At 35.0% G+C, this 19,733-nt stretch overlaps 1 protein-coding gene across 1 annotated transcript in view; it reads right to left on the bottom strand.

Moving 5' to 3' along the window:
- MMP16 (matrix metallopeptidase 16) overlaps nt 1-19,733 on the bottom strand; it is a gene marked incomplete at its 3' end in the record, with an annotated part of 341,610 nt that overhangs the window by 49,977 nt on the left and 271,900 nt on the right. The window contains exon 7 of the mRNA XM_079902241.1: nt 3,138-3,276. Coding sequence (XP_079758367.1) covers nt 3,138-3,276 — 139 coding nt within the window. The remainder of the gene's footprint in view (nt 1-3,137; nt 3,277-19,733) is intronic.

Genomic DNA, 19,733 nt, shown 5'->3' with positions numbered 1-19,733 from the left:
TGCTTGTATATTTTGGAGATTACTCCTTTGTCAGTACAACAGTATTTAAAAGAAAAAAAAAAAAAACTAGAGAAAACCTTGACCTTATGAACTGGTATTCTATTGAGAGGGATACAGATGAGCAATAAATAAGTGAAACATAGTTTGCTGGATGATATGTAGAAAATTAAACAGGGAGGGAAATTGGACTGCTAGAGATGAGGTGGTCTCAAGGTCCATAGAGCAAGATGGGGATGATGGTCTTGGTGTGAGAGTTAATCTGATTATCTAGACTTTAAGGTGATAAAGGCCATAAAGAGATGGTGGCAAGCTGAGACACTCATTTTGATTGTGACTATTGTGAGAAGGGTAGGAAAGGGAGTGGTGTGTCACCCAAATCTCAGGGTTCTAGGACTCTTAACTCTCCTGCCAATAATGAGATAGATACCAGGGAAGGGAGTGGTCTTATTGGAAACAACCAGAGCTTACGGCTCCCTCTGCATAATCAATGATGTTTGGAATAAGGGAGCTGATGTTCATAGCTGGGTTTTGAGAAGGTTTATTTGAAGGTAATGTGGAGAGTAAACTGAAGGAAGGAAACATCACAGCAGGGTCCTTGGAGTGACAAAGTTCTAAGATTAGACATTTCCTGATACAGACAATATATCAAGAAGACACCACTGGGCTTCCCTGGTGGCTCAGTGGTTGAGAGTCCGCCTGCTGATGCAGGGGACACAGTTTCGTTCCCCAGTTGGGGAAGATCCCACATGCTGCGGAGCGGTTGGGCCCATGAGCCATGGCTGCTGAGCCTGCGCGTCCAGAGCCTGTGCTCCGCAATGGGAGAGGCCACAACAGTGAGAGGCCTACGTACAGCAAAAAAAAAAAAAAAGAAAGAATGAAAAAAAAAATGATGACACCACTAACAAGCTAAACTTTCTTAAAGTTTAATATATATGTGACAAGAGACAGAGTTGTTCCTGTTAGCATGATGACATAAGAAATACCTTATTGAGTCAAATTAATATTTAACCATATTGTTTTCATTAAAATGTTTGTTAAGCACCTACTATGTACCCAACACTGTTCTGGGAACTGAAAATAAAGTGGTGTACAAGAAAATATAAACAAGCTCCATCTCTCATGAAATTTACATTTGAATGCTGTAGATAATTTCAGTTTTTTACAAGAGCTGTGCAAGTTGGAAGATACTGCTTTAAATGGAGTGGGCAGGGAGGGCACTCTGTGGAGGTCCCTTTTATGCCAGCTGTTTAAAGATGAAATGGAGCTAGCCATTCCAGAGCGAGTGAGTGAGGAGAGACAACATGAAAAAAGTGAGAAGGCCCTGAGGCAATAAAGAACTGTAGGAACACTGATTTATGACTGTGGCAGTTTCTCCTCAGGCAGTTTTGTCAGAGTGCACTATTCATCCTGTGATGAGACAGGACCCCATGGGACAGCCCTCAAGCCATAGGCTGCCTAGGGTTTATTCTTCACTTTTTTCTGCTGCTACCGAGCACAGGACCAAAGAAGAGTGTATGGGAGGGTAATTTTTCTCCAAATATCATGCCCGTAAGATTCAGAACATTTCGATGTATCCTTTCTTTGTCCACAATGGTACAGTACATGTACATTTCCACAATGATACAGTACATGGATGGTTTGGGCTTCACTTAAATATCACGAGTCTCTCAAACCCTGTGTTTTCATTACTCTTCTCACTACTATGAATTCTTCTAGCTTGATCCTGAGAATAATTGCTTTTTTTTTTGGTTACTTCCTTTATACACTTATTATAGATAGCAGGAGGGCAGGAATATTAATAGTAATCACACCAGCAGCAGTAATAGTTGGCATTTATTGAGAGCTCGCATGTACCAAGCACTTCACATGTAGTCATTAATTTAGTCTTTAATCCTAAAATGGCAAGCACTACTAATCCCATTTTCCAGGTGGAGAAACCGAGGCAAAGGGAACTGAGTAGCTGTTCAGTTCTTACAGCTAGCAAGTGCTCAAAATTGGCAGAATGAATGCAGGATCATCATGTTCTTATAATTAATGTACTATACCCCTCTTTCTCAAGTTATAATTTGTAAAGATAAATTCTGAGTATACACTTTCACTTTACATGTGTTGTTTGGACTTCACTTAAAATATCACAAGTGTCTCTCAAATCCTGTGTTTTCATTACTCTCATCACTGCTATGAATTCTTCTAGTTTGATCCTGAGAATAATTGCTTTTTTCTTTTTTGTTAAGATCCTTTTCTTTTCCCTCAATCTCAATCCTTATTTGAGCTTATTCTCAGACCTGTAGGCTCTTGGCCAATCCATTCAATCATATTCATTCTTCACTCTAGTTTTCCTCCGATCATGTTCTCTTCACAATTTTCTCAGTCCTACAACTCAGTCAGTCTGTGTTCCCTTTCCCCCCAATAGACTTAAGATTTATTGTTTTGAATATTAGTAAGTTTAGAAGATGGAGTACCAGTCACTTGACTTAAGTTCACTTTACCAGATAATTTCACTTTTGCATGTTAGACATTAGTATTTGTGCAATTGAATTTTGTCACTCAGATAAAGAACAAATAATAAATTTTATTGGGTAAAATGATTGGGTGAATTTTTTCTACTCATAAGTTTTCCTTGTCTTTATGAGCAATTTCTTAGTTTATTGAAAACTATTTAACATAAACTGACTAAATCAAGTAAAGTTTAAGAGATTATATATGAAAATAAAAAGTGAAATGGATTTCATTGCATAAAAACAGCAAGCAGCTCCAAATGCTCTTAAAAAAAGAAAACCCAAATCCCTTAGTTAATAGAAAAATGACTTTTAATTCATTCATTCATTCACTTATTTGTGTATTTATTTTTCTGGTGCTTTTAGTCAAATCTAAAAATTCTAAGCGATCACAATGCCTCCTAAATTTGACTTACAAATGAGGATACCAAATGAGAAAATATAACTTAGAGAATTAAAAATTATCTTTGATTTTACTTCATTTATATTTGTAGCCACCATATGTGGTTCATTTTATAAAATGAATTAGCTACCTAACCTCACTCAACAGTCTTTACTTATTCATCTCTATATCTGCAGCAAGGCCCTGGGCAAAATGACCAAGATACAGCAGAGCAAGACATGGGAAACATTCCTTACCTTTAAAGAAGACAAAATTCCCATCACTGTTTTCATAAACTGCATCGATACTAGGAGGCAAGCCCCGCCAGAAGTAAGTAATTTGCATAGGGTATCCATCCATCACCCTGTTGTTTCTTACTCGCCAAAACCACTGGTCCTACAAACCAAACACAAGCATCTTTCAACAAAGGTGAGACCTTGGGGAATTTCCCTGTGTGATGGTTTAATGCTTTCACAGCTAAGCTAGTGCTGTTATCACTGGCCTGTATCAAAACAGTCAAAGAAACAGCTACCTTGCCCAGAATGATCACAAACGTTCTGTAGTAAACTACCCAATGTCTAATCCATACATTGTGGTTAAAAAGATAATGTAAAAATACTTAATCTTGGCAGTTTACATTATCTCCAGGGCTTTCTAGATTGAAAAACAGAGGTAGCACAGACAAGTTCCTGCCAGATTTGTGGATTAAGTGAGCTTTCCAAAATATAAGAGCAGCATATGAACACATGCACCTTTGCATTTACAGACATGTGCAAGATCTCCACCTGAAGTGTTGGGATGAAATAGGGAGGCCATGCCTCCTGGTATGCCCATGTTACACCTACTTTCCCATGTAATTATAAGTAGAGTCCTCTTTCACCTTCAAATGTGTCCTGGGTTGGATGATAAATTATATTGTCACCTTAAATGAACAAAGTAAACTTGAAGGAAGATCAGCAGAGTGGATTCCAATCTGGGTCAATTGCCTCTCCTATTCGCTCTTATAATAACCTGTACTTCACTCAGTCATAGCACAGGCCGTTTTATATTAAATGTGTTTACTCTTATCTCTAGTGAATAATATATATGACTTGCTACATAGCAGGTATTTATAAATATTGTTGACTTAATAATTAGACTACACACAATAGTTTTCACCATAAATTCTCACTAAGGGCAAAAACTCTTTCCCCAAAATGTATATCTGATGACATTAAATTGTTTTCTATTGAAAATTTTGGAATAATTTAGAAACTATCCAAAGTGCTTTAATATTAGAAAAACTAGGTATATTTAAAAAAATTAGTTTCCAGTAAATTAAAATTTACTATTACATTTTATTTCAGTATTTACAAGCAGAGTTTTACTTGCAAGTTATATATTTGTACTATTTAGATAAGTGCATATCACAAAAATACTTCCATTTCAATTGTCCTCTGCTCTCTTCCCCCAGCTTAGGTATTAGCAAGTGATTTATTATAGAGCTTTCCCAAGCTTTTGGCTAAGAATAGTTTAGCCTGAGTAGATTTCCTAGAATTTGTCAGTTATTCATATATTCATTCATGCACACACACACAGTCTACTAAGGATTCTTGGATTTCAGGTGATATGATAAAAAGGAGATTTCTTCCTATCTAAATGAATCCCAAATATTAAAATTGTCTTAATAATCTTTGAATAATTGCTCTAGTTATAATGGGCTGTCTTCTCTACTTATTTTGCTATTTATAGATAAAGGAGGAAGTAGGGGGCTTCCCTGGTGGCGCAGTGGTTGAGAATCTGCCTGCTAATGCAGGGGACTCGAGTTCGAGCCCTGGTCTGGGAGGATCCTACATGCCGCGGAGCAACCAAGCCCGTGAGCCACAACTACTGAGCCTGCGCGTCTGGAGCCTGCGCTCTGCAACAAGAGAGGCCGCGATAGTGAGAGGCCTGCGCACTGCGATGAAGAGTGGCCCCCACTTGCCACAACTAGAGAAAGTCCTCGCACAGAAATGAAGACCCAACACAGCCCAAAATAAATAAGTAAATAAATTAATTTTTAAAAAATCAGAGAGAACATTTCCCGGCTGTGGTCAGAGGAAGTGCTGACTACTGAATAAAAAAAAATTAAAAAAAAAAAGGAGGAAGTAGCTTAATTAATGACTGAGCTTACATTCTATTCTTGTTCTGTTCCTTGATAACTGTGTCACCTTGGTTGAGGTGCTAGTTACTGAGTTATTACCAGTAACTGACTCATAGTATGATTACTATATTAAATGTAAAGGACTTTCTGAGGATCTGGCACATGGTAACATTAAAACTCTTGGTGGTTATTGTTAAAATTATATTGAAACTAGGTACCCTGGTTTTCCTGTTTATAGTTCTGTTTACAATTTTGTCTTGTTCCTTATTTCTTCTTCAAATTTTAATCATATTTTGGCTCTAGACATGCATCTCCTTCCCACAACATCTCCTTATGTTATTAACCTTATGTTGATAATTTCCACAGTACCAGGTATCCTGAATTAATAAATGTTTTGATCCACGTGCAGGAGATACATTAAGCTGATTTTAAATTACAAAGTTATTTCATGAAAAGATTGATCTAAGAAAATATGTATGGGCATTAAGATCCAAACTTTAATGTCAGCAGATGATATTCTGATAATTTAAAACAAAAACAGCATCTTGGTCTAGCTGCAACAGGGGTTTTTAACTGGGTGTTAAAGTCATTCCAATCTCCACATAAAAAATTTTTAAATTATTGTAATATATATCCTAAAATAAATAAAAATGGCTAAAAACCTACTGGATTCTGACAAAGAAATAAGTGACCATGATTATTTATGGAACAATTAAACAAAAAGCTCTTTAAGATGAAGAATAGGAAGAAATTGGATGAAAACCCTGGAAATATATTCCAATTTTTCTCAGAGAAACACTTCACATTGCTAGAATCTCCCCCATACTGAGACAGGGCCAGTGGCTCTTTGGAACAAATAGGCTGCAGTCAGAAGATAGAAGTACAATCCCAAAATGCCACTAATGATGTAAGAAATGAAATTACTCCCTCAAGATAAGCAGAGTTAATTTGCAAATCTTCTCAAGGTAATGCGGAAGCATAGATGAATTCATGATTATTTCTCATTGATAGTAGCCTTGGCAGAGAGTCATATAAATTGTAGTTGCTCTGGTTGTGATTCTATTCAATTTATTCAAAACTCCTCTGTTTAGCAGCATTCAATGGTACAAATAATTTAGTAAGTATTCTGTCACAGATGATGTAAACACATACCACAGTCACAATAGATGGCTACTTCAGAAAAAGTGCTTGTGACTAATTTGCAGAGAGAGGATATTTAAAATAATATTGAGGTCTCAGTGCAAATTATCCTTCCAAATTAAACTTTCTCTGACCACCTTATCTAAAATTGAAGCCCTTCACTCCACCCACCCATACTTGCTTTTACTCTCTCCCCTCTTCTGCTTTTTCATTATTGATTACATATACCATTGTTTTACACAATACATGTTTTACTTATTTTTTGTTCATTCTCTCTCCACTGGAACAGCAGCTCAATGATGGCAAATGGGTCTGTCTTTTGTTTTCTTATGGCTTCCTATTTCCAGGAAAATGCCTTGCACACAGTAGAAGCTCAGTAAGTATTTATTGAAAGAAAACAAAAGTTAGGGAGGAAAGGGCAAAGTTAAAGTAAGTGATTTTTTTTAGAAGCCAAAAGCTATATGGGAGTCACAAGAACACAAAAGTGCTATGAATAGAAAGATGATTAGTACATATTTCATTTTCTGCAAGGGTATGATATATAAAGGACTTTGAACCATGGGTGGATGAAAAAAAAATGTTTTCACCTTTCCAAACAATGTGTGTTTTGTTTTGGCCTATGATGTAAAGGAAAGAATGAGGAATCACCTCTACAGCCCCCTAAAAATATTGTTTATATCTTGCCTCTGACCTCTTTTTGGCTACAGCTCTTATAGAAAGGGTGGGAAGGGATAGGATACACTAAAAATAATCACAGCTAGCACATTTGCAAAGTCAACTTGTGATAAAGCATCGTGCTTAAAAATTACCAAATAGGAATTCCTACTTAAACACCAATATTTCACTTCAGATATGAACACTTTGGAGCTTATACATAGATTTTTCTTTCCATGTAGTATGGGATCCAGACAGACCATTTTTTTCACAAAGATAACAAATCCATGGTATATATCACAAAAAGTAACATTCAAGAGAAATACAGTTTGCTTTTCTTCTGTTCCCTTTAAAATTCTGGTTTATAATCTAATCTGCACGTTGTTCACAGACAACTGTACAGAAAAGGTGTCCTCCTGCTGTCTGCATATGAAGATGATGATGTTACTGATGTACTTGCAGTAGAGGATGCTGTCTTCAGGCCTCTTTATAAAAAAACAATTAGTAGAAATGACTTACTTTTACTTCTCTTCTAAGATATAATATTTGTTTATTTAACCAACAACTTGTTGTAAATCTATGAATGTCTCACATGTCTCAATATGAACGTTTCCAGAAGGCATTCACTGTTCTCACAGCCCCCTCCTGCTGTGCCACCTCAGGCTTCCTCTAGTCCTTCCCACTTCTAAAATAGCATCTCAAATCTCTTGATTTTTCATCATCATCACTGTCACCATCCTACTCAGGCTGCCACTGCATTTCACTCAGATGACTGCAATGCCAACTGAAAGCCACTGGTTTGCCTCCTACTGCATCTGAAGCAGAATTCAAACTCAGCCCTGGCCCCAGCCCCTGTGCAGCCCCTTACGGGGTTCTTCTGTGTTCATGGTGTTCCAGTCACATGGGCTTCCTTCTGGTTTCTCAATAGAGTCAAGCTTTTTCCTTCCTCAAGACTTCTCCTATGCAGTTTGCTGCACTTTGAATGTTCTTTCCCTTCCTCATACTTTTCACTGATTGTGAATCATCTATTAGTTCTCAGCTAAAATATCCTTTCCACAAAAAGGCCTTAGCTGTTCCTTGATTGAAATTAGGTGACTCTACTATACTATTTCACAGTAGTCTGTAATTTTATAGTACTTACCCAGTCAGTTACTATATAATTATTTTTGTGTCTTGAAGTCTTCCCACTGTTCCACTGTGTTATGTGCCCCAGAACAGTGGGTTGGCAGGGATACTGAATTACCAGCTTTGAGCACTGTGTCTTGCAAAGTGTAGGAGCCCTAAACATATTTAATGGACATACCTCTTGATCTTTTTTTAATCAAACCACATGTGTTGGATAACAAATATACCCGATTGCTTAAATCAAGGTAACTGATTAATATGGGTGCCAAACTATTTATTAAAATGAAATTCTAATCAAACCAAGGGAACTCACCAGTTATGAAAAAAATTAGAAAAATATTTATGACTATAATACAGATTTATTTATAAGCAATCATATATTTTCTTTTTTTTGAGGACTTAATATATGGCTTGGAGAGTGTCTGGGGAATCTGGTGTTCAAAATTAATCTGGTTCTTAAGAAAGCAAAATCAGACATGTAATAATAGTGGAAGAAAGCCCAAATCATGGCAGCTATATGCATAATAAGGGGGAAAGCAATCTGAATGAATGCTTAAAATTAGAGGAAGAAATGTTGGCCTTCTACTCTGTGGTAGGCCTGTATTTGTTTCTACTGCTTCTAAGGCAGAACGACACCTCTGAGACCCCCAGTTCCACCCTGGAACCACCCTTGGAAGCCAGAATCATCAAGTGATCTCACAGGTAACTGGAGTTAAGGAGCCAGCAGTGCATGGGTAGCTACATAAATCTGGGCAGGAAATGGAGCCAGCAAGGACTTCTAAGCCTAAGAGAAACATCCTTAGAGATGCCTCCTAAGAGAGCATCTGTCCCAGGCCACTGCTGTTTTGAAAGGTCAAGAGGAATAAAAGGGAAATTTGAAGACAAGATTACCGATGGCCATGTTTGCAGTTAAAAGAAAAAATATGCTTTGGTGCTAACACTTTCCCCATTTGGACTGACTCATTGTCTTACACATTCTTCAAATGCACAGAGTAAAAGCAAATGATCAGAATTTCTTATAAAATTTAGTGGTCAAACATTGTTTAATCATACCATATGCTAGATCCTATATCTCTCAATCATGTGCATAATTACTGAGCCTACTGGAATACAATTCATATTAATGAATAACAACTATTAGGCTAAATCTACTCATTTTTAGTAATATATATTACTAAATCCAACACATAAATTACCTACAAGTTTTAAAAAATCTTTTTATATTGAAGTAACTATAGAATCATATTATAGTTTTAAGAAAAAACAGAGATTCCTTACACTCTCTCCCGTTTCCTCCAGTGATACCTCTTTCATAACAAAAATACAATATCAAGACTAGACACTTAAGATTGATACACTCCACTGACCTGCTCAAAATTTTACATGCACTTGAGTGTACATGTGTGTGTTTATGCTAATTTTAATATCGAAAGTAAACCTTTATGATGCAGAGATATGAATGTTGCCACCTTAACCAAGTGATCAAGCTTTGCATCAGTCATAGTAACTTGATATTATACACCACCTAACGTGATAAAACATAGAATACCTAGACATTTGAAGGCCACAGGATCATCTATGAAGTACAACCATGTAGAAGCCAAACATGTTTAAAGTAGAATTTCATTGAGCCTTTAGGCTTAACTTCTTCCAGTTTATAGGAAAAAGGAATAAGTTAAATGACACTTAAACAGTCAAACACATTTCAGAATGTGAGATGGTATATAAGAGAACTGGCCTAGTCTCAGCAAGAAAGAAGAAGAAAAAAAAAGGCAGGGAGAAAAAAAGCTGTAGAGAATAATCAGTTAAAAGACCTAAATAGACATAACAACCATATGCAATGCATGGATAGTCACCGGATCCTCTATTTGGAAGTGAAGTTTCATAATATCCACAACTTTCTTTCAAATGTTTCACCAAACGCTTGGGCATGTGTTTTGCACATGCACACATACATATGTAAAGAAAATAGAGGCCAACACTAACCGTTCTTAAATCTATATATTAGATGTGCATATGCTCATTCTTCCAACTTTTCTGTAATTTTGAAGATCCCGCACGCGGCAATGAAGATCCCGCATGCTGCCAACAAAGACCCAGCGCAGTCAAATAAATAAATAAATAAATTGTGAATTGTGAAAGGTACTGGTATATTTAAAGAGAGAAAGACCATTTACATATAATTAGCTATATTTCTTTTTCAACATTGGAAAAGAAAAAGTAAAATTATAACTTAGAGAAAAAAAAAAACTATGAAAGGATGCTTAAAAGATGTATCTAGTAAAGGTAATACCATTCTGGGAAGCTTTCATTATTTTATCACAAGAGCTGACACAAACTGTCTTTAGATATATAAACCTTAGGAGAAAACCTGTTGAAAGTAACCATTAAAAGATACTTTCTCATCAAGACAGTCATGAATGTCTGCAATGATTTTGCAGGCACAATTTTCAGGGCTCATCAATCAAAGATTAACCAAATGTCATTCCAGGAGAAATGATACAGCAGTACATCTCAACAGGTCAAATAGGCCTGGATATTGTCTGTAGTTTTTGAAAAATGCTTAAAACACAGACTCACTATAATGGAGGAAGGAAGTAAGATATTAACAAGTGATTCTTCTAAATCAATTTCAAAAGTCACAATGCTGGAATCTCCCTTAATATCTTTAACTATTTTCAAGAAAGAATCTATTATAGTTACCATCTGGATTTAGAAATGTAAATTATTTTAAGAAATAACATGTATATTTTTGTTTCAAATGAAAGGAGAATTGGTATTTTCAGAATAATTTGTTTACCATATGTGCTAAATTTATGTGATACTTTTTATAGTCTCCAACTATAAAAAAAAAATTTTTTTTCAATCAACTTATATTGAAAAATCTACACACTAAAAGGTTTAGTGATATGTCAGATATGGATCACTTGTTAATTAGTATTTATAAAATCTTAACAAAAAGAATACTAATTTTTACAACTGAAAATTAATAATTATCCATACATAATGTAATAACATAAATATTTGTTTTTATTCCATTTATATATGCAAATGATGAATGGTTATGAAGTATTTCTATATGAAGTGTAGTTAAGCCCTGTAATAGAAAGATCTGAGGAGCAAATGAAAGATGGATGTGTGTCGACACTGTTTTCTTTTTAGGTCCTTATATCATTTTTTTCCTGTTTCTTTTTGCATCTACTCTTGTTCAGAAACCACTTTGCAATGATTGTGATGGAGAAAAGAACAGTTTACTAAAAAATGCTTAATCAATACACTGCCTTTAGGGAAAGGAGCCTCAAATGGTAGATATGATTGTACCACACAGTACTATGACATTTTGCTTTCCCTCCACTCCTATGAGGATCATGAATATTGGCAGGGTGATCTAAATTTCAATTCACATATCATGTAATTGAGTTGAAAAAAAAGAAAAGATTTCATTCCTCCCACTGAACTAGCAGTTCTGGATTCCAAAAATATGAACTCTTTAAGAATGTACATTCATTCTAGAGGGGAAAAGAGGCAAACAACTAATTTCAAAGGCTGTGTGAAATGCTATTATTGCCATCTCTATAAAATGGGAACTACCATTTAGTGAATATAACGAGCTGGGAAACAGTTGTGTCATTAGCACACCTATCAAGAATTACCATCTCTTTATTTTTGACCTGAAGAAAGATGTCTCATTTACAATAAAAACCATGTTCCTGCTGAATAAAGTGTAGGTTATTTTTTACTCAAGGTAATTGAGAGGGCAGTTATTCAATTTAGTTTTTTAACCACAAAATCTAAAATTGTCTCCTCAATTATTTTCTATCAGCTCATCAAGTTTTATTTTCTTCATAATATCTATCGTTCTCTGAAATTATCTTGTTTATTTGGTCACCTCTCTCTCATCATAGTATGCACCTCATCTATCTTATTCAAACACTGCACTTCTCAGTTCTGGAATAATACCCAGCACTGTGTGTTAAATAAGTGTTCAAAGACAGAGAAAAAGAGATAGTGAAAGAGAGACACATGAGCAAATCTTTTCCTTGGCCTGGATGTAGGGGACCTGGTTTGTCAATGTTTAACTTAAGTGCCCCCACAGAAAGTCTTCCCCAGTCCCTCTTTACAGCCCATACAGCACCCAGATCTACCAAAGAACTTAGATCACTATATGGAAATCATCCATTTGCCAGCCTGTTTCTACATGTTCTAAATGAGCATCATTATCATTTGCTTTCTCCCTTCCTCCCTCCCTCCCTTCCTTCCTTTTTTTTTTTAAGACTCAATTCAGACTTCACCATCTCCAGGGACATTCACTTAATACTATGCCTCTATTTCCCAAGAGCTCTTTCTTCCCTATAGGTGACCTTTCTGTTTTTCCCATTGCATTCTGTAGTATAGTATTGGCCACGGTGCCATGACAAGGTCATGATATAAAGAAGGGGAAAGAGAGATATTTCATGAGAAAGAGATGTTTCATAATGTGACATCAGAAGAATCAAGGATTGAGCTAGAGCTATGGAGTATTATTTTTATGGCTTCCTCTTCAACCTGTTATATTCTTTCCCCCCAGTCCTAACCATACTAAATGGAGGAAACTCATTGAGCTGAAAGAATGTGGAAAACAGAGCAGACAATCAGTGATAAGAAATATATCCTGGACAGAAATAGTCATCAATAGACTCTATGCAAAATCTCTGAGCAAGGGCAGAAGCCTAAGGGGGAAGGGAGGAAAGCAGGCTAGATGCCCGGAAGGGAATATGCTGGAGGGAAACTTTTTTTTTTCTTTTAAAGGGATACAAAGTTACTTGTCAACAAATTAGGTGTTAAAGGTCTATGTTGAATTAGAGGTTTGCTCCTAAGAGATAAGCGTAGATTGAGTGGAAAATTCTCAAGAAATTACAAAGCAAAAAAACCGTGAAAGATTGTTAAGGGACTTAGTTCAGAGTTCAGGTGCAGTTGTTACCATAACAGGAGAGACTAATCCTCATTACCCTTACCTAATTACTTTATGCTAATATAATCTTGAAAACATGCCTTCTGTTGCTACTGTTTTGCTGTGGTTTATTTACTTAACTAGGGAGTTCAAAAGGTAATTGATTTTCCTTAAACTCAAAGAAAGTCCTCAACAAACTACCTGATGTGCAATAAAATAGTAATGAACTTCTAAATTTGTTCTGAGGGAAGTCAGATTATCACAATCATTAGCAAACGTAAAGCACTTGTGCTATTGGTTCACAATCTATCAAGTGAAACTATATGAGTAAGCAATATTTGCTTACTGTTGAATTAAAAAAAAGAGAGAAACTTCTCCAAAGTAAATATAAGTTATTAAGTTTCCTAATATTTCAGTTAAATAATGGAGCCTTGGACAACTATTGATGTGGTTGAATAATTTTTGAAAATTATTCTAAGCAAGAAGGAATCTAATAACAGAATATTAAATAAAATTGATAGATAAGATTTGATGGTTTGTGAAATTATAGAAGCTTAAGATGGTAATATTTTTCAGTAAAACAAATGGTATGTCTCTTCCACTTGGTTGGAAGATTCATAAATTAAGAGGAATTTCAGAAGCCTTTGAAGGTGAGGAAAGATGATGTTGTTGACTAGACTTTCATAGGTCCTTTCATAGGGGTACTATAGAAAAGGAAGTAACACACATCATACCAAAGGAAGGTACAAAATAATCTATGCTGCACCAGGTTGAGAGTAATAGTGGGTAAGAGAACACATATCATTTTTGGAGAAGGGGAAATGAGATTTGAAAACCAGAAGTTTAAGTGGTTTGTGGTGGGGATGAGCTCTAGGGAGGGTGGAGTGGTCACAAGAGGAAAATAAAAATTCTAGAAGCAACTGCACATAATGCTATATGAGATGAAAACAGTATCTTGATGAGATATCCAATGCCAGATCAATAAAATAGAACATATAAGAAAGCAGGTATAGAGATGAAGGACTATAATGAGGAAAAAATAAAATAAGAATAAATGTAGAATTAGAAGGATCTGACAAAAGCTGTGCAGCATTGTGCTCTAGCTATGGGGCAGATGCTTACTAGGGTTTAGAAAAGAAAGCATTGGGGATTTCAGGAGGCAAGCACATTACTGCAATGACTGGAAAGAAGAAGACATTTGTTTCAGGTAAAGTATCAATAGTAAAATGCTAAATATTGAAACATACACATCCTAGAGTGAGGATGCCAAGTGAATAAAACAATACTGCAGATAACAAACAGTAACCCAAATTAGTCTCCAAGTGTTAAAAAAAAGAAAAGGTAATTTATGAAAAGCATTTAAATAGGTGGGAATATTCCTCCTTGCTCAATCACATGTATTTCAACTGCTCATTTATGCTATACTTATTTACAACTTATATGTTGGGGGATATAGTTGAAAGTTCAAGTATAATTGAGAATATGTTACCCTACCTGTATTTCTTCATGCAGATTCAAATTGACATGAAAGTGAAAAAAGAAGACCAGTTTATTTAGTTGAGCAATTTAATTTTTTTCTCTGTCTTCTGAAGACAGAAATAACTCCTCATTTATTGTTTTTGCAAGATTTCAGCACATTTCAACTTTTTTTTTGATTTGTACTGTGTGGTTAAAAAAGAATTTGAAAATCTAGCCTTGGTAAATTTAAGAAAATTGAAATCATATCAAGTATCTTTTCCGACCACAATGCTATGAGACTAGATATCTATTACAGGAAAAGATCTGTAAAAAATACAAACACATGGAGACTAAACAATATACTACTTAATAACGAAGTGATCACTGAAGAAATCAAAAAGGAAATCAAAAAATACCCAGAAACAAATGACAATGAGGACACGACGACCCAAAACCTATGGGATGCAGCAAAAGAAGTTCTAAGAGGGAAGTTTATAGCAATACAATCTTATCTTAAGAAACAGGAAACATCTCAAATAAACAACTTAACCTTACACCTAAAGCAATTAGAGAAAGAAGAAAAAAAAAAAAACCCAAAGTTAGCAGAAGGAAAGAAATCATAAAGATCAGATCAGAAATTAATGAAAAAGTAATGAAGGAAATGATAGCAAAGATCAATAAAACTAAAAGCTGGTTCTTTGAGAAGATAAACAAAATTGATACACCATTAGCCAGACTCATCAAGAAAAAGAGGGAGAAGACTCAAATCAATAGAATTAGAAATTAAAAAGGAGAAGTAACAACTGACACTGCAGAAAGACAAAGGATCATGAGAGACTACTACAAGCAACTCTATGCCAATAAAATGGACAACCTGGAAGAAATGGATAAATTCTTAGAAATGCACAACCTGTCAAGACTGAACCAGGAAGAAATAGAAAATATGAACAGACCAATCACAAGCACTAAAATTGAAACTGTGATTAAAAATCTTCCAACAAACAAAAGCCCAGTAACAGATGGCTTCACAGGAGAATTCTGTCAAACACTTAGAGAAGAGCTAACACCTATCTTTCTCAAACTCTTCCAAAATATAGCAGAGGGAGGAACACTCCCAAACTCATTCTACGAGGCCACAATCACACTGATACCAAAACCAGAAAAAGATGTCACAAAGAAAGAAAACTACAGGCCAATATCACTGATGAACATAGATGCAAAAATCCTCAACAAAATGCTAGCAAACAGAATCCAACAGCACATTAAAAGGATCATACACCATGATTAGCTGGGGTTTATTCCAGGAATGCAAGGATTCTTCAATATATGCAAATCAATCAATGTGATACACCATATTAACAAATTGAAGGAGAAAAACAATATGATCATCTCAATAGATGCAGAGAAACCTTGTGACAAAATTCAACACCGATTTATGATAAAAACCCTGCAGAAAGTAGGCATACAGGGAACCTTCCTCAACATAATAAAGGACATATATGACAAATCCACAGCCAACATTGTCCTCAATGGTGAAAAACTGAAACCATTCCCACTAAGTTCAGGAATAAGAAAAGGTTGCCCACTCACACCACTCTTATTCAACATAGTTTTGGAAGTTTTAGCCACAGCAATCAGAGAAGAAAAAGAAATAAAAGGAATCCAAATTGGAAAAGAAGAAGTAAAGCTGTAACTGTTTGCAGGTGACATGATACTATACACAGAGAATCCTAAAGATGCCACCAGAAAACTACTAGAGCTAATCAATGAATTTGGTAAAGTTGCAGGATACAAAATTAATGCACAGAACTCTCTGGCATTCGTATGCACTAGTGATGAAAAATCTGAAAGTGAAATTAAGAAAACACTCACATTTACCATTGCAACAAAAAGAATAAAATATCTAGGAATAAACCTACCTAAGGAGACAAAAGACCTGTATGCAGCAAATTATAAGACACTGATGAAAGAAATTAAAGATGATACAAATAAATGGAGAGATATGCCATGTTCTTGGATTGGAAGAATCAACATTGTGAAAATGACTCTACTACCAAAAGCAATCTACAGATTCAGTGCAATCTCTATCAAATTACCAATGAAATTTTTCACAGAACTAGAACAAAAAATTTCACAATTTATATGGAAACACAAAAGACTCCGAATAGCCAAAGCAATCTTGAGAACGAAAAATGGAGCTAAAGGAATCAGTCTCCCTGGCTTTAGACTATACTACAAAAGTACAGTAATCGAGACAGTATGATACTGGCACAAAAACAGAAATATAGATCAATGGAACAGAATAGAAAGCCCAGAGATAAACCCACACACATATGGTCACCTTATCTTTGATAAAGGAGGCAAGAATATATAGTGGAGAAAAGAGAGCCTCTTCAATAAGTGGTGCTGGGAAAACTGGACAGGTACATAGAACACTCCCTAACACCATATACAAAAATAAACTCAAAATAGATTAAAGACCTAAATGTAAGGCCAGCACTATCAAACACTTTGAGGAAAACATATACAGAACACTCTATGACATAAATCACAGCAAGATCTTTTTTGACCCACCTCCTAGAGAAATGGAAATAAAAACAAAATTAAACAAATGGGACCTAGTGAAACTTCAAAGCTTTTGCACAACAAAGGAAACCATAAACAAGACCAAAAGACAACCCTCAGAATGGGAGAAAATTTTTGCAAATGAAGCAACTGACAAAGGATTAATCTCCAAAATATACAAGCAGCTCATGCAGCTCAAAGCAAATAAAAACAAACAACCCGATCGAAAAATGGGCAGAACAACTAAATAGACATTTTTCCAAAGAAGATATACAGATTGCCAACAAACATGTGAAAGAAGGCTCAACATCATTAATCATTAGAGAAATGCAAATCAAAACTACAATGAGGTATCAACTCACACCCGTCAGAATGGCCATCATCAAAAAATCTACAACCAACAAATGCTGGAGAGGGTGTGGAGAAAAGGGAACCCTCCAACACGGTTGGTGGGAATGTAAATTGATACAACCACTATGGAGAACAGTATGGAGGTTCCTTAAAAACTAAAAATCGAACCACCATATGACCCAGTGATCCCACTACTGGGCACATATCCTGAGAAAACCGTAATTCAAAAGAGCCATGTATCACAGTGTTCATTGCAGCATTATTTACAACAGCCAGGACATGGAAGCAACCTAAGTGTCCATCAACAGATGAATGGATAAAGAAGATGTGGCACATATATATAATGGAATATTACTCAGCCATAAAAAGAAACGAAATTAAGTTATTGGTAGTGAGGTGGATGGACCTAGAATCTGTCATACAGAGTGATGTAAGTCAGAAAGAGAAAAACAAATACCGTATGCTAACACATATATATGGAATCTAAGAAAATAAAAAAACGGTCATGAAGAACCTAGCGGTAAGACGGGAATAAAGACACAGACCTACAAGAGCATGGACTTGATATGGGGAGGGGGATGGTTAAGCTGTGACAAAGTGAGAGAGTGGCATGGACATATATACACTACCAAACGTAAAATAGATAGCTAGTGGGAAGTAGCCTCATAGCACAGGGAGATCTACTTGGTGGTTTTTGACCGCCTAGAGGGGTGGGATAGGGAGGGTGGGAGGGAGGGAGATGCAAGAGGGAAGAGATATGAGAACATATATATATGTATAACTGATTCACTTTGTTATAAAGCAGAAACTAACACACCATTTAAAGCAATTATACTACAATAAAGATATTAAAAAATTTTGCCATTGTGATTCCTTTAATAGACATTATAAATATAGATGAATCTCACTTGATGCCATACATCCATTCCTGAAAAGTTGGTTATTGATTATTGTGTGAAGCAAATGCTATTTTAATTGTATACAAATGAATTAATATTTAAAAGGATTATGTTAAAGAAAATCACTTTACTTGATTTTATAAGTACTCTTTCTATTCAAGATTAAATAAAAACAATATAAAAATCATTTTGCATTAATACAATATTTCTTAATATTTGTTATTTATGGCTCAAATTTTTTTGAGTCAGGCTGCATTTAGACCATTATTTTCTAAAAGGAAAACTGAGTTAGTGAGTTATCTTATCCATAATGTGAGTTGGTAATATATTGTTTAGTTCAACCATTCTCTGTTGTTCAAACCCATTATCAAAATGGGCAATTATTTGAAAATTTAAAAAATTACTTGTATGTTACTAGTTATAAGTAAAAGTGTGTTTATATCATATTTTTAATAGAACTTTACACATATGTATTTTTCCATTCATTTCCAAACTTGAAGTTGAAGACTAAAAATAAATACATAAATAAAAATTATAAAAAGATGGTCTTGGATAATATTGAAATAGTTTTAGTGATTCAAATATGTCTCATGTGATCCTATTTATACGAAATTAACATAGTTACCAAATATTATACTGAAGCAAATGTATTTTATTCCATCTGCCAAGCTGGGCTTACAAAAGTAATCAATATTTTTTCTGGAAAATCTTGGAATTTGGAAAGTCTTTTCTTCCTCTTTCCTATTAATCTTCCAAAATGTTTTTTTTTTTCTTTTTTAAGGTTAACAGCAAGAAATCATCATCGTTAAACAAAATAGCCATTTGTATGATTTTAAAAATCAGATTTTTTCTATTATCAATGACAAATAAAAATATAGATAAACTATAACTTTGCAATATTTCTATTGCAAATATAGATATTTCTATGTTATCATTCATTCCTGTTAAACTATTTCTTTGGATGGTGGGATACAGCACAAATAATAGCTATTTTTGCCCTGAAAATCCTTACGGATTTTTTTATTCCTTACCCAGTTTCTGTTACTGCTATTTCTTACTAGTCAGTAACACTGGAAATTATGACTGAACACAAAACACATAAGGGAACAGAGGCTAATTCTCTTCAATTTAATAGCTTCTTGTATATTGTTCTGATTCAATTCTTCCCTGTGTCGAGTGTTTCACAATTACCTCTAAAACCACAGAAAGGAGAAAACTATATTTCAGTCTGTGTTAGAGGAAAAGCAATTGAGAAAGTTGTAAAAGCAGCAACATGACTATATGACTAATTCATTATAAATGTACTGTGTTTAAGATATCCTTTTAATCAATGTATTAACCAATGCATTTACATTTAAATTAATTACATGTAACTTCAAAAATCAGCTCCTCTGTTGCACCAGTCACATTTCAGGTGCTCAACAGCCACATATGACAAGTGGCTGCCATACTGAACAGCACATATACATAGAGCACTTCATCATCACAAGTTTTATTGAACAGTGCTACCATAGTCCTTGATGGATGGTAGGATTTTTTCCCCATCCTGATTTCTTTTAAAATACCTGTATTTTTAATAAAATAAATTCATATATGCAATAGTGGCCCA

The sequence above is a fragment of the Stenella coeruleoalba genome, assembly GCF_951394435.1.
Source record: "Stenella coeruleoalba genome assembly, chromosome: 17".
Classification (NCBI taxonomy): Eukaryota; Metazoa; Chordata; class Mammalia; order Artiodactyla; family Delphinidae; genus Stenella; species Stenella coeruleoalba.
Note: the sequence above shows the minus strand (reverse complement) of the source record. Positions and strands in the feature narration are given on the sequence as shown.